The sequence below is a fragment of the Loxodonta africana genome, chromosome 2 (assembly GCF_030014295.1).
Source record: "Loxodonta africana isolate mLoxAfr1 chromosome 2, mLoxAfr1.hap2, whole genome shotgun sequence".
In the NCBI taxonomy this organism is placed as follows: domain Eukaryota; kingdom Metazoa; phylum Chordata; class Mammalia; order Proboscidea; family Elephantidae; genus Loxodonta; species Loxodonta africana.
In genome coordinates this window covers 42,681,152-42,697,577 of record NC_087343.1, presented here as the reverse complement: position 1 = coordinate 42,697,577, position 16,426 = coordinate 42,681,152, and the positions used below count along the sequence as shown (strand labels likewise).

The 16,426-nt window shown below is 37.2% G+C and overlaps 1 protein-coding gene across 2 annotated transcripts in view; it reads left to right on the top strand.

Annotated features, from left to right (window-relative positions):
* The window catches only part of NUP155 (nucleoporin 155), a 63,298-nt gene extending 49,167 nt beyond the window's left edge, over positions 1–14,131 (top strand). The window contains exons 29-35 of one of the 2 annotated variants that reach the window (XM_064271396.1): positions 3,510–3,639; positions 4,779–4,892; positions 5,577–5,697; positions 6,278–6,388; positions 11,854–11,990; positions 13,191–13,297; positions 13,929–14,131. In XM_064271396.1, the coding sequence (XP_064127466.1) occupies positions 3,510–3,639; positions 4,779–4,892; positions 5,577–5,697; positions 6,278–6,388; positions 11,854–11,990; positions 13,191–13,297; positions 13,929–14,067 (859 nt within the window). In that variant the 3' untranslated portion in view covers positions 14,068–14,131. Of the gene's footprint in view, positions 1–2,075; positions 2,191–3,509; positions 3,640–4,778; positions 4,893–5,576; positions 5,698–6,277; positions 6,389–11,853; positions 11,991–13,190; positions 13,298–13,928 lie in introns of those variants that run through there. The other variant, XR_010318386.1, reaches the window with a different exon arrangement.
* The last annotated feature ends 2,295 nt before the right edge of the window (positions 14,132–16,426 follow it).

Genomic DNA, 16,426 nt, shown 5'->3' with positions numbered 1-16,426 from the left:
TAATATTCTCCTTTTGAAGAATGATTGATAACTGAAGTATATCTAGCTATATCCAAACTAAAAACCAAAACTGTGTTGCCATCAATTCAATTCAGACGCATAACGACCCTGTAGCACAGAGTACAACTGCCCCATAGGGTTTCCAAGGATTTAATCTTTACAGAAGCAGACGGCTACATCCTTCTCCTGAGTTGCAGCTGGCAGGTTTGAACCAACAACCTTTAGGTTAGCAGCTGGGTGCTTAACCACTGTACCACCAGGGCTCCTTTAGCTACATCCAGATTTCAGAAATTAAATAAAATCTCATCGTGTGTACGTACATGGGATTTGTTATGCTTTTGCTTGGATTTACTTAAGGTTTATAGTTTTCTTTTTCCGTATTTGTTTTTAATAATGCAATGGAGGTACTGGAAGAATACTCATTAGACCATTCCATTCAAATTATCTTCCAATTTCCTTCTTTAAAATATATCTTTAGGTTCTTTCCTAGTAATAGCAGTTAATTAGTATTCTTAATTACAAACGCGAACTACTTCTTAAAGGCTTTATAATTTAAAATGTTTTACTAATACCAAACAAATTTCCTCTATATGTATGTTGGTTTAAGTTACTGAAGAGATCTTGGAGCATACATGTATATTGAAGATTATTAAGGATCCTGTTGAGCTAACCATTGATATTTCTAATTACATTATCATATCAAAAGACCGTAATACAATCTTAGGGAAATCATTAGTTTGACCCTTTATTTTCATATGGAATTTTCCTTGCCAAAATAATACAGGTGCTATTTTTAAAACACTGGAGATTAGTCACTTTAGGAGGAGGAGATTGTTGTGATAGAGCAGTTATCAAACCAATTTGATCAGAACGGTTGCTTAAAGAATCCAGATATAGCAAATGATGGGGATATGTGTGTATCTGTGCGCGCATGTGGGCACATGCTTGCACGTGTGTGTTTATTGCATATGTGGACTCAAGCCTTTTTTGATCTTGCCCTCCTTGGTCATGGTAGTTGCTTGATTTTTTATTTGAAGAGAATCCTAAAACAAGTTTTTCCTCACATGTAGAAGATATATAAGCGACTTTAATTTCTTTGTCATTGATGTAACAAAAGGACAGGAAAGGAAATTAAGCTGTTGAAGGCCTAAAAGGCCTTTGGTTAATTCATGGTTTGTATAATTAAGAGCCGATGACATTATTAAATATTTAATTCATTGTAACCATGTATCTTAAGGGTATGTAGTTCATTCCTTCATCCAGTGCTGAGTACCTATAATGTACTCTACTTGTCTGGGTGTAGTGATTCTGCCCTAATCCAGGCCTCCAGCATCTCATTTCTGGATTACTCTTACCATTCTCCCCCTAGTTAGTCCTAGATACCATTAGCGTACAAATCTTAAACCATTTTTATCATGTTGTTATTGCTCAGAATTTTAGAGCGGCTCCTCATTGCCTATCATTTCAAATATAAATCTCTTTCTTTAATATTTACTTTTTTCTTGTTATAAAAATTATTCTTTTTATAAAATATTCAGAGCTTCTCTAACTTTAAAGATGCCATGTTATCTGAATTCATTTCACACACACACACAATCTAATTCCTTCATTCTGTTTCCTTCTCATGTGAGATAGATACTCTATCCATCCACCCTTTAACTCTCAGCTTACAGACATTTCCTGCAATACATTGTTTTCCCAACTATTGCATAGCACATTGCTTTCTTTTTCACTACACTCTTTTTGCATACATTGTTGTTGTTGTTGTTAGGTGCCCTCGAGTAAGTTCTGACACACAGCGACCCTATGTATATCAGAGAAAAACACTGCCCAGTCCTCACAATCATTGCCATGCTTGAGCCCATTGTTGCAGCCACTGTGTCAATCCGTCTTGTTGAAGGTCTTCCTCTTTTTTGCTGACCCTCTACTTTATCGAGCATGATGTCCTTCTCCAGGGCCTGATCCTTCCTGACAACATGTCCAAAGTATGTGAGACACGGTCTCACCATCCTTGCTTATAAGGAGCAATCTGGCTGTACTTCTTCCAAGACAAATTTGTTCGTTTTTTTTGGCAGTCCATGGTATATTCAATATTCTCCACCAACATCACAATTCAAAGGAATCAGTCCTCTTTTGGTCTCACCATCCTTGCTTCTAAGGAGCATTCTGGTTGTACTTCTTCTGAGACAGGTTTGTTCGTTCTGTACATAGACTGCACCAAATAAATTGGCAGCCATAGAATGTTATATTTTAAATAACTTGGCAACTGTTACTCTCTCTAAAAACTTTTGGTTGAAATTAGTTTTTAGATTTCAGAAAGAAAAAAAAAAATGTGGAAAGCCCTTTTAGAGATAGACTTCTTATTATACAGAGTATGTACTTTATGTGTAATTTTAATAGCTGGTCAGTGCTTCTTAACTCATGTACACCTGTGCTTTCAAAGAGCAAAAAAGAGAGAGAAGAGCTTCTTTTCGTTTCTTCTTTGGAAGAGGAAAAATATAGAAACCATATCTCTTGTGGGACAAGTTAAGTAATGCCTTCTCTGAAAGTATAAAAAGCGAGTGTTCTCGCGATGCCAAGTGGAATTAATTGGAGGATCAAAAGACAAATTTAATACTAGTTGACCTGATAGGTTGCCAACAAGTGGATGAGTTGTTTGCTTGCTTGCCTGTTTTTAATGCCAAGTTCCTTTATAATGTCAGTAAACCAAGTCTGATAGAGTGCGGGGTTTAGAAAGGACTGAAGCTGGCAGCCATGGAGGTGTGAATATGTCCTTAGGGCTTTCTGACACATGTCTGTCCGTCAGCCAACAGAAATTCTTTGAGCATTTATTGTGTTCAGGGCATGTGGGAAGCAGTAGTGAACAAGATAGATAGCATTCCTGCTTCCAAGGAACTCACGTTCTAGTGCCGTAAAGACCAACAGTAAACTCAAGGGCAAAGAAATGAGTTCAGGTTCTGTAAATATGATAATATGATATAAAGTGCCCGTGGGGTGTGGAGTTGCTTTATTTAAGAGTGCTTAGAGAAAGCCTAAGAGAACGTGTTCTTAGAATTGAGATTTGCATGACAGGAAGTAGGCAACTATGTAAAGAAGTGGAGGAAAAGTTGTTCTACCACAAGGGCTAGCCTTCACAGAGGCACTATATCAGATACTAGCTATGTACCTGCCCTCTTCGTAGAATGCTTTCTGGCCACGGTTAACCTGAGAATAGCTTCCTAAACTGCAAATCATGAACCAGTTTCAGACTCCTTAAATGTCATGTTTAAGATTGGGCCCACGACTTACTGTCCTTCCCAGCATCTTCAAGGTATCATACTAGATATAAAGTAGTAGTTTAAATTAAAAATAGTGAATACTATTAAGGAACATGGTAATTTGAATTTTTTCAAGTTTTAAATGGTCTTTATGTTCATTTGTTATAAAGCAGTGCATCCTAACTAACATATTTGTATCTTAAACCTTTAAGAATTCATATAACTAAAAACAAGATTTTATTCACCCATTAGCACAGAAATTTCACTTCAGCAACGCCTGGAGTACATTGCTCGAGCCATTCTTAGTGCCAAAAGTTCCACTGCCATTTCATCAATAGCTGCAGATGGTGAATTCCTTCATGAATTGGAAGAAAAAATGGAAGTAAGTGCTAAAGACACTTAAGGTATGTCCACAGTGAGTCACATCCACATAGTTATTCCCTTTCCCTTCCTCCCCTAGTAAATAATAGGTCTATGGAAGTCATAATTGTTAATTTTATTATTTATCTTTGCCTATATTTATGTATTTGTTATATGTTTAGATACAAATTTTAAAAAGATTTTTAAAGTTACAAGCACCTGGGTCATAAAGACATTGCTATAATTTAAATGTGTTCCTGTGGCATTCCTGAAAGTTTATTCCAACTGTTCTAACATCAAAGTGACTATATCACATTCACCATTTATTCTAGAAACTAATTAGTAGATATGTTTAGGGTAGGCTAAACTGCCTTAACCAAGAGACCCAAAAATATATAATGGTCCAAATACAAAAGTTTATTTCTTATTCACAAAAATCCACAGTGTGTGTTATTGTCAGGTGGCTTTCTTCTATGAGGTTGATTTGGGACCCAAGTTCTTCCTATTTTCTGGCTCTACCGTTTGCTGGGGCCTTATCTTACCTCCTTCAGGGGAAGCAGGGGAAAAAGGAACATGTAAGAAGCACATTCAAGGAGCCCTGACACAATGGTTAAGCGCTGGGCTGTTAACCAAAAGGCTGTCAGTTCAAACTCACCAGTGGCTCTGCAGGAGAAAAGGCCTGGAGATCTCAATAAAGATTACAGTCTAGGAAACCCTGTGAGGCAGTTCTACTCTGTCCTGTAGCATCACTGTGAGTCAGAATCAACTTGACAGCACACAACAATAACAGGAAGCACGTCCACACTCTTAAAAATCCCTGTCCAGGAGTAGTACACATCCACTCACGTTCCGCTGGACAAAATGTAGTCATACAGCCATACCTTCCTGAAAAGTAGATTGGGAAATGTAGTCTAGCCATCTGTCTGACTGCAGTCATGGATGGAATGGATATCGATGGCCAGCAAGAACTCTCTGCCACAGTGTGCTTCCTGTGAAATCTGTTATGTTATGATGAAAGGTAGATAGTCGATTATGATAAAGGTCTTTATGCATTGTTTTGATTTTAACAAACTTTAAGTCAGATACTAGGAGTCATTGTTTCCAGTACCTACTGATTCATCATAAACAAATTAAGACTTTCTTTTTTTCTGCTCAAACTAGGTTGCTAGGATCCAGCTTCAGATACAAGAGACACTACAAAGGCAATATTCCCATCATTCTTCTGTACAAGATGCAATTTCTCAGCTGGATTCTGAGCTAATGGATATAACTAAGGTAATAAAGCAAGTGAAATTCCTGTTCTAGTCACATGTCTAGAAATACCTTGTCTTTTTTACTTTTTGTTCCATGGAAAAGATTAACCTACCTCCACAAAATTAATCATCCTTGACAGCATACCCCTGCTACATCTGACTCCTAGAAAGGGCTGGACTACTCTTTCCAGGCCAGGTGGGTCAAGAAGCTATCAGCCTCACATTGAGATTGTTAAAACTCCTGCTATCTAATGTGTGGCCTTGCTCCTCACCTTTGTAAAAGTCACTTATCTTTGCTTAACTTTCCAAGCCTGTCCTACTGTCTACCCTCCGAGTAGTTCCTTCCTCCTCAGTTCTTGGAGCTGGCTCCAAGTATCAGAAGGTCTCTAAAGTTTGTCAGTTATTTCCATAATTCTTTAAACCTTAGTTTAGACAACACTCATTCTAAAAGAAATAGCGTTACAGCATCTTCCTACCACCAAAAAAAAAAAACAAACACATACTGAAATTTATTTGAATGTATTTTGCCTTGAATTCACCGTTTTTAGTTGGGAATTATTACCCGCTACACATCATCACAACTTTATATCATGTTTTAGAAACTTCAGTTACAAACATTTTTATTTTTAACTTTCACTGAATACTTCTGTTTGAATCTGATTGCTGACCTCTGGTTGGATGTTTAATTTTGTGATTTTCTCCACAGCTTTATGGAGAATTTGCTGACCCATTTAAACTTGCAGAGTGTAAACTTGCAATAATTCATTGTGCCGGTTATTCAGACCCTATATTGGTGCAGACACTTTGGCAAGATATCATAGAGAAAGGTAGGCGTTCAATTCTAGGTATATTACTATACATTTTTTGGTGACTTAGTGGAGGCATGCAACTGCTAGTGGCTAGTATATCTACGATTGATGAAAATTGTTTATACCTAAGTAGAGGGTAATGGGCAGAGTGAATATTTGGAAGGGCTTTGTGCTGCTTAACAAGGGGTACTGAGACACTTCCCTCAGAATCTCATAACCATTGCCTGGTAAGATAAGTATATATATGACACTTAACAGAAACCCAGGATCTGCTAAATACATTAGTGTGAATATTACCAATTTAAACTTTCCACATTAAAAATAATTTGGGTTTCTATCGACTCGAGGGCACTGGGTTAATGACAAGTCCGAGGAGCCCTGGTAGCACAGTGGTTAAGTGCTCCACTGCTAACCAAAAGGTCAGCAGTTTGAACCCACCAGCCACTCAGTGGGAGAAAGATGTGGCAGTCTGCTTCTGTAAAGATTACTGTCCTGATGGGACAGTTCTACTTTATCCTATAGGGTTGCTACGAGTCGGAATCAACTCCATGGCAATGGGCTTGGTTTTTTGGTTTAATGACAAGCCTCTTTCTTACAGAATTGAACGATAGTGTGGCAATGAGCTCCCCAGATAGAATGCATGCTCTCAGTCTCAAGATTGTGCTCCTTGGCAAAATTTATGCTGGCACACCTCGTTTCTTTCCTTTAGGTAAGTAGTAACCTTAGAGGCTGTCATGCTTTGTTTTCTCCATTTTGGTAGTTTTTTTCATTGACAAGGAAAACCATTGTCCTTTAGAGTCAAATAAATAGTTTTTAGCTCAAAAGTTTAATTTCAGCTTTCTACAAAGAATAACCACCAAAGAATAGTAGAATTTTTAGATGAATAGTTGGGTATGAAACTTTCTTTGATAACCTTCCAAATTTATATCTATGTCTTCGGAAAATGCTAATAGACCATTAAGTTATTATATCGTTGGTAAAGAGAAAAGAAAAGTAGCTGGTGTTTTATGCGTGGATAATCTGTGATGATTCAACTACTCTGATGTGTTGATGACATTTTTCTTCAAAATAGCGAATAGTTGTGTTAAGAAATGTAATTATTTGAATCCCTTTCTCAACCAAATATGCTGACTAATTGTTATGTAGGTGGCTCTAATTGTTGAAATATGAGCCACTTGCCAACTTAACGTTTTCTTCGTTGTAAAACAATAGAAGAAACGTAGTACATTCATATAGTAGACTATTAAGCACTTTTGTGTTATTGAAACATACTGAGAAACATGAAAATGCTCACAATATAACTTTTTTTTTTAGTTGGGATGCAAATCTGACCATCTCTGACTTAAATATTGCTTGTACCATGGTCAGAAATAAAACTGTTATAATCATACCCTTATTTCTTACAGGTGCAATATACAAAACTACCTTTTTTGTGCCATTTTATTGATCAGAAAAATCAAGAGAAAATGAACAAGTGTTCATTTCTTTACAAGTACATAAAACTTGACACTTTTAATAGTATAAAGGTTATCTAATACATAGTCCCTTTGGGGGGCATTTCTGCTTGGCTTAGATTATTAATTTTTCAGGCTTGCGAAGTTTAGAGTAGGTCTTCCTTTTCCTATAAAACTCTCCATGACAAACAAGCTTCAGGGGATTTAAACTGGATCAAAGTTCAGAGTATTTAGAATTTTTATTGGGACAGTCTTTGAATGGTAAATGCTAGTTAGATCCAGGTTCAGCACTATCTTTTCAGTAATTCATTTTGCCCATGGGTATGCACACTACTCAGTCCTGTACCTCAGATATTATAAGTTGAGTTGTTACTGTTACGATCTTATTTATGATAAGAAAAGGTAGTAAAAAATGAGCATGCGACCACAATTAGAACCTTTAAAGTAAATAACTTATAATTCTTGGAGGGTGGAATGTTAAAAAACAAATTTAATATTTCTAACATCAAGATGCAGTAGCTCTTCTTTTCTAAAAGGCTGTTAAATTGAGGCTGCAGTATATGAAAATATTTTAAAAACTATCAGTGGGTTCTCCCCAGTAGTGGGATTGTGAATGGTCTCTTTTTTTCTTTTACCTTTCTGTATTCTCCAAATTCTTTAAAATATATATGTCTTTTTTTTTTTTTTTTTTTAACAACTTTAAAGTGTACAATGCAGTGGTTTTAATATATTCACAGAGTTTTGGAACTATCACCATAATCTAATTTTGCAACATTTTTATCACCCCAAAAGAAACCCCAGAGGGCTTGTGGGGACCATAGTCTCAGGGAACATCTAGTTCAGTTGGCATAACATAGTTCATAAAGAAAATGTTCTACATTCTACTTTGCTGAGTAGTGTCTGAGGCCCTAAAAGCTTTTGAGTGGCCATTATGATACTCCACTGGTCTCGTCCCATCTGGAGCAAGGGAGAATGAAGAAAACCAAAGACACAAGGGAAAGATGAGCCCAAAGCACTAGTGGACCACAACTACCACAGCCTCCACTAGACTGAATCCAGCATAACTAGATGGTACCCAGCTACTACCACAAATGCTCTGACAGGGATCTTGGTCAGAGCGTCTTGGACATAGCTGGAGAAAATGTAGAACAAAATTCTAACTCACTAACAAAAAAAAAAAAGACCAGACTTACTGATCTGACAGAGACTGCAGAAACCCTGAGAGTAATGTGCCCGGACACCCTTACAGCTCAGTAATGAAGTTACCCCTGAGGTTCACCCTTCGTCTAAAGATTAGACAGACCCATAAAACAAAACGAGACTAAATGGGCACACCAGCCCAGGGGCAACGATGAGAAGGCATGAGGGTATAGGAAAGCTGATAATGGGGAACTCAAGGTTGAGAAGGAGAGAATGTTGACATGTCCTGAGGATGTTAACAAGTGTCATAAAACAATATGTGTATTAGTTGTTTAATGAGAAACTAGTTTGCTCTGTAAACCTTCACCTAAAAAAACAATTAAAAAAAATTTTTAAAAACCAAAACATGGGGACAACACTATGGGCCATAAAATGTGGCATGAATAGAACACAAACCATAACTAACAATGCATAAACCCCAGAAGAAAAACTAGATAACTGGGAGCTCCTAAAAATTAAACACTTACGCTCATCAAAAGACTTTACCAAAAGAAGTAAAAAGACACTGGAAAAAATTTTTGGCTACTACATATCCAAAAAGGGTCTAATCTCTAAAATCTATAGAATACCTCACACCTCAAGAACAAAAAGACAGATAACCCAGTTTAAAAATGGGCAAAGGAAGTGAATAGACACTTCACCAAAGAAGACATTCAGGCAGCTAACAGACACATGAAGAAATGCTCAGGATCATTAGCCTTTACAGAAATACAGATTAAAACTGCAGTGAGATACTGTCTCACTCCAACATTACTGGCACTAATCAATAAAACAGAAAATAACAAATGTTGGAGATGTTTCAGGGAGATTGGAACTCTTATGCATTGCTGGTGGAGATGTAAAATGGTACAACCACTATGAAAAACAATATGGTGCCTCCTTAAAAAGCTAGAAATACCATATGATCCAGCAGTCCCGCTCCTAGGAATATATCCTAGAGAAATAAGAGCCATTACACAAATAGACATATGCACACCCATGTTCATTGCAGGAGTATTCACAATAGCAAAAAGACAGAAACAACCTATATGCCCATCAACAGATGAATGGATAAACAAAGTATGGTACATATACACAATGGAGCATTACGCAACAATAAAGAACAATGAGGAATATTTGAAGCATCTCATAACATGAATGAATCTGGAGGACATTATGCTGAGTGAAATAAGTCAATGACAAAAAGATAAATATCGTATGAGACCACTACTATAAAAATTCATGAAAAGATTTACACACAATAAAACAATTTTTGATCCTTACAAGGGAGGGGAGGGATGGAAAAGCACTGAATAGATAATAGTTAAGTGGTAACTTCAGTGAAGGTTAAGACTTTACGCAGTACTGGGGAAGCCAGCACAACTTGTCCAAAACAAAGTAACGGAAGTGCCATAGACACATCTAAACTCCCTGAGGGACCGAATTGATGGGCTGGAGGCTGTGGGGACCATGGTCTTGGGGAACATCTAGCTCAATTGGCATAACATAGTTTATAAAGAAAATGTTCTACATTGTACTTTGGTGAGTAGCATCTGGGGTCTTAAAACCTTGTGAGCGGCCATCTAAGATACTCCACTGGTCTCACCCCTTCTGGAGCAAGGAGGAATGAAGAAAACTAGACGTACAAGGGTAAGATTAATCCAGAGGACTAATGGACCACATCTACCACGGCTTCCACCAGACTGAGTCCAGTACAACTAGATGGTGCCCAGCTACCACCACTGATTGCTGTGACAGGCATCACAATAGAGGGTCCCAGACAGGCCTGGAGAAAAATGTAGGACAGAATTTTAACTCATAAAAAAAGACCAGACTTACTGGCTTGACAGACTGGAGAATCCCCGAGACTATGGCCCCTGGACACCCTTTTAGCTCAGTAATGACGTCCCTCCTGAGGTTTACCCTTCAGCCAAAGATTAGACAGGCCTATAAAACAAAAGGAGTCTAAAAGGGCAGAACACTCCATAGGCAAGGACTAGAAGACATGAGGGGACAGGAAAGCTGGTAACAGAGAACCCAAGGTTGAAAAGGTAGAGTGTTGACGTGTCGTGGGGTTGTTAACCAGTGTCATAAAACAATAGGTTTACTGTTTAATGCGAAACTAGTTTATACTGTAAACCTTCATCTAAAGTACAATTTAAAAAAAAAAAAGGAAATGACTTAAGTACCCATCAAAAGATGGGTGGATAAACAAATTATGGTACATATACACAATGGAATACAATGCAATGATGAACAATGATGAATCCACGAAACATGGATGAATCTGGAGGGCATTATGCTGAGTGCAATTAGTGAATCACAAAAGGACAGATTGTATGAAATTGCTGTTGTCAAATCCCAAGAAAATGTCTACGCACAAAAAGAAACAATCTTTCATGGTTACAAGCGCAAGGCGGGGTGGGAAGGGGAAATCACTAAATAGTAGACAAGTGGTAACTTTGGTGAAGGGAAAGAACACAATATAGGGAAATCAGCACAACTTGAACAAGACAAGGTCATAGAAGCTACCTAAAAAGAAGCTACCTAGGCACATCCAAATACCTTGAGGGGCTGAGGACTGGGGACCACAGTCTCGGGACATCTGGGTCAATTGGCATAACAATTCATAAAGAAAATGTTCTACACCCTGCTTTGGTGAGTAGCATATAGGATCCTAAAAGCTTCTGAGTGGCCATTTAAGATACATCTATTGGTCCCAGCATGTGCAGAGCAAAGGAGGATGAAGAAAACCAAAGACACAAGGAAAATACTAGTCCAAAGGACTAATGGACCACATGAACCACAGTCTTCACCATCTTGAGCCCAGAAGAACTAGGGACTGCTCTGACAGGGATCACAAAAGAGGGCCCTAGGCAAAGCGGGAGAAAAATGTGGAACAAAATTCAAATTCAGGAAAAAAGACCAAACTTACTGGTCTGACGGTGACTGGAGGAACCCCTGAGACTATAGACCCTGGAGACCCTGCTAACTCAGAACTGAAGTCACTGCCAAAATCCACACTTCTATCAAAGATTAGACAGGTCTATAAAGCAAGCAGCAGTAACACATGTGAGCAATGTGCTTCGTAGATCAGTCATGCTAATGAGACTAAATGGGCACACCAGCCCAAAAGAGACTAGAAGTCAGAAAGGGACAGGAAAACTGAATGGATGGAAACAGGAACCAAGGTGGAAAGTGTGGGGAGTTGACATACCCATGTCACAAAACAATTTGTTTATTAAATGTTTAATGAGAAACTAATTTGCTATGTAAACTTTCACCAGAAGCACAATAAAATAAAAAAGAAACCCCGTACCCATTATTTGTCACTCCCCATTCATTCCCATTTTTCAGCCCTAAACAACCACTAATCTACTTTGTCTCTATAGGTTTGTCTATTCTAATATATAACTTTTATAAAAACTTTTTTTTAATTGGTTTTCAAAAGATTTCTCCTAGAAATTACTCAGTTATGAATAAGGTCCATTATTTACTATCAAAAGTTAAGAATCCTAATTTCTGACCTTTTCCTCCCCAGATTTTATTGTACAGTTCTTAGAGCAGCAAGTTTGTACTTTGAACTGGGATGTGGGCTTTGTAATACAGACCATGAATGAAATTGGAGTCCCATTACCTAGACTACTGGAAGTATACGATCAGTTATTCAAATCACGGGTAAGTAAAATAAAAATATCTTATTTAGTTTAAATTCTTCTAGATATAGTAGTGGGGTATTTTGATTGCATGCTTATAAGTATCTCATCATTTGGTCTCATACAGTTGCAGGAGAGATTTGCTTCATTTGGTTTAGTATCAGAAATGATCATGCTTCAGACTTTTAAAAGAGTTGCTTTGTATAATAAAAATAAAATATCCTTGAATATTAATAAACATACTCTTGGTGGAATAGGCTAAACCAAGACGTGGGGAAAACGTTACATTATGAATCATCATTTACTTCCAAAGAACAAAATAACAGTTTACTTATTCATTTTAACCTAACGTAAAATATTAGTGGAAACCCTGGTGGTGTAGTGGTTAAGTGCCACGGCTGCTAACCAAGAGGTCAGCAGTTCGAATCTGCTAGGCACTCCTTGGAAACTCTGTGGGGCAGTTCTGCTCTGTTCTGTAGGGTCACTATGAGTCGGAACCAACTGGACAGCAGTAGGTTTTTTTGGTTTAAGATATTAGTGCTTAAAGATCTTCTCTGTACTGAGCATTATCAGACTATATATTTTATACTTTTTATTGTAAGGATAAAAGATCCAAATAAAACCTTGTTGAACTAGATTGTGTCTTTTATAGTAACATCATCAAAACGTATAATGCTTTACAAGGTACGTTTTTACTTGTGCATTTCATTTGAGCCTCACCATAAGCCCATAGTGGAAATGAACAAGTAGTACTATCTCGTGTATATTGTAAAAACAAAGGGCAGAGATGTTAAATAAGTTACACAAGTTAGAGGGCTAGTAACTATGGTGGTGCCAGAACTAAAATTACGATTCCTTGACTGCTAGTTTAGTCTTTTTTTATTGTATCACACTAATTCTATATAAGCTCGAAGCATGCCACAGTCCATAGATAAGAATGGGTATTTCTTTTACCTCAGGTATCACATCCAGATTTCTAAGCAGAAAATTTACATGCTGTACAAAGTGATCAGTATTTCAAATATTCTTCCTAAATAATACCACAGTGCAGTGTTTGGTATCATTCAAATATTAACTATAACCAGGTATTTAATAATCACATGGTAACTATTGCTTTTTTATTTCACCTTGGACTTTTGATGACTGCTTTAACTAACACAAATGATTAAAAATCAATTGACACAGTTTGCCTTACAACTTATGACACCTGTTTTCCTTATAGGATCCATTCTGGAACAGAATGAAGAAGCCACTTCACCTTCTGGATTGTATACATGTACTGTTGACAAGATATGTTGAGAATCCTAGCCAAGTTCTAAATTGTGAGAGGTAATTACAAATTAGATACTGTATTATAGCAAAAGCTTTTAAATGTTTCTAATCAGTATCTGGGTAACGAATTTGCAGAGAGTGGAGAGAGATAAGGAGATTATAAAGATATGTAGGAGATTTAAGCTCTTATGTACATTAACAGCAATTATTTGAATTATATTGATAATAGGTATGAAAAGTAGGACTTTTTTTTTTTTTCCATTTTCAGCCCTTGTCCTGAGTCCTTTGTGTACAAATGAAAGGGTATAATTCATAAATTAGTTCTAAACTCCTTGTGCTTTGAGTTAGTGACCTAGGACCAAGACAATTCTAATCATATCTTTCTGATATTATTGGCCATCTCAAGAGATATTCTTTTGAAGAAAAAGAATTTTCAATATTAATAAGAATCAACCCTTACTACCGCCTTCTCATTGTAATTATCTTCAAATGAAAAATGATGATTCTGTGGTAGTGCACCTACTCCCTAAGTTTCCTTGTCTATTTTCAATTATTTGCCACTTAATCAAGTGTTCCTTTGCTCATCTGTGGGACTATAAGTGAGGTTAGCAGAAGTTGTGGGCAAGTGCTGTGGGAGGAAATGTTTCTAAATGTACAAGTAGTTGATCAGGTGTCTTTTCCTTTACAGGAGAAGATTTACAAATCTTTGCCTGGATGCTGTTTGTGGTTACCTGGTTGAGCTCCAATCTATGAGTTCTTCAGTAGCAGTACAAGCCATTACAGGGAATTTTAAATCTCTTCAAGCTAAATTAGAACGGCTTCATTAATTATTGTAATGTATTTTCATTCATGCATTTTGATCTGTAAAATAAAAGCTCAGCTGGGTCCGGATACCAGGTGCTCTAAATCTAAGAAATTAAGAACCATTTTGGTAGAAATACGATTTTAATAAGTGGTTACCAACAATATACTTGCCAAATGGATTCTTTTTTTTTATGACTACTGTTGTGTTTATTAATAATCTGGTTAAAAACTGAAATAAGATTATGATCATTACACATGGATTAAAAAAATTTGGAAACTTTTACATATTTTACTGCAGGTAGAAATGAATCTTTCTAACATATATGCTTTTTTTGAATTTATATTACCTGTTTTCAAGTTAGTACAAGGATATTGGTATCAAGTAGGTTAGCTGAGCAGGTCCATTCCCATAACACTGGATTCTATAACAATCATTAAGTAGGCAAATAGATACTGTTTCTTTTTAATTTTCGGTTCATCCTTGGAAAGAAATTACCTGCAGCTGTTAATATTGCAAAAGTTGCAGTCATTCATTGAAGATTGGTATATACTTGGTTGTTTGGAGCAGGTAATAAGCTTGTAAATAATGTCCTGTGTCCCGGAAACCTACACAGGAAGCTAGTATTTTCCCTTCATGTTCACTTGGCTGTTCTTTGGCCTTATAACTACTGATTGCATTAGAGCAGTGGTTCTCAAAGTGTGGGCACCAAACCAGCAGCAACATCACCTGGGAATTTGTTGGAAATTCAGATTCTCAGCCCCCACCCAGACCTACTGAATCAAAAATTTGGAATGAGTCCCAGCAATCTGTTTTAACAGGCTCTCCTGGAGATCCTGATGCCTGTCAAGTTTATGAATTGAGCTCCGTCTCTGATTCCTCCTCCTCCCTGCCCTGCCAGTAACCATACCACATGAGTTTTACCCAAGACCCAAAATATATAAAGCAAAATTGTTAATAATGTAGTTTTAATTATTCTTTAACAAAATTGGAGAAGCTAAATCAAGTGCCACAATGTCACGGTAACAAAGAGGGAGGGCAAAGTGGGAATGGCCACAGCTAACCAAAAAACAAAAATATTTTTACCTTTTCCTAAGACCATAGGGTTACCTTCTCTACGTTTATTATTTCCAATAATCTTCTAATTCATAATAACAACCCTTAACTCTCAATATTGAAGCTAGGTCTTTAAAGAGGACATTAGGCTAACATGGTCAAATGGTCTGTAAAAACTAGAAACCTGAACACTGTCCCTTTTATTTATACAGTACCCTTTAAGAACTCTGACCCCACAGCAGATGTTTGCAGTACCTTTTGTTGTTGTTAGATACAGTCAAGCCAGGTGCGACTCATAGTGACCCCATGCACAGCTGAACGAAACACTGTCCAGTCCTGCTCCATCCTCACAGTTGCTGTTATCTTTGAGCCCATTATTGCAGCCACTGCATCAGTCCATCTTGTTGAGGGTCTTCCTCTTACCAAGCATGATGTCCTTCTCCGGGGATTGGTCCCTCCTGATAACATGTCCAAAGTACTAGAGATGAAGTATCACCTTCCTCCCTCCTAAGGAGCATTCTAGCTGTACTTCTTCCAAGACAGGTTTGTTTGTTCTTCTGGTATGTTCAATATTCCTTGCCAACACCAAAATTTAAAGTCATCAATTCTTCTCGTCTTCCTTATTCATTGTCCAGCTTTCTCATGCATATGAGGCGATTAAAAATACTGTGGTTTCAGTCAGGCATATCTTAGGTCCTCAAAGTGACATCTTTGCTTTTTAACACTTGAAAAAGGTCTTTTGCAGCAGATTTCCCCAAGGCTATATACATCCTTTGATTTCCTGACTGCTGCTTCAGTGGGCATTGATTACGGACCAAGTACAATGAAATCTTTGACAACTTCAGCATTTTCTTCCTTTACTGTGATGTTGCTTATCAGTCCAGTTGTTAGAATTTTTGTTTTCCTTATGTTGAGGTATAATCCATACTGAAGGCTGTAGTCTTTGATCTTCATTGATAAGTGCTTCAAGCCTTCTTCGCTTTTAGCAAGGAAGGTTGTATCATCTGTATATCGCAGATTGTTAATGAGTCTTCCTCTAGTGCTGATGCCACATTCTTCATAGTCCAGCTTCTTGGATTATTTGCTCTGCATACAGATTGAATAAGTATGGTGAAATGATACAATCCTGACGCACACATTTCCTGATTTTAAAACACACGGTATCCCCTTGTTCTGTTCAAGCGACTGCTGCTTGCTTTATGTACAGGTTCCACATGAGCACAATTCAATTTTCTGGAGTTCCCATAATCTGCAGTGTTACCTATAATTTATCATGATCCATACAGTCAGATGCCTTTGCATAGTCAATAAAACAAATAAACATCTTT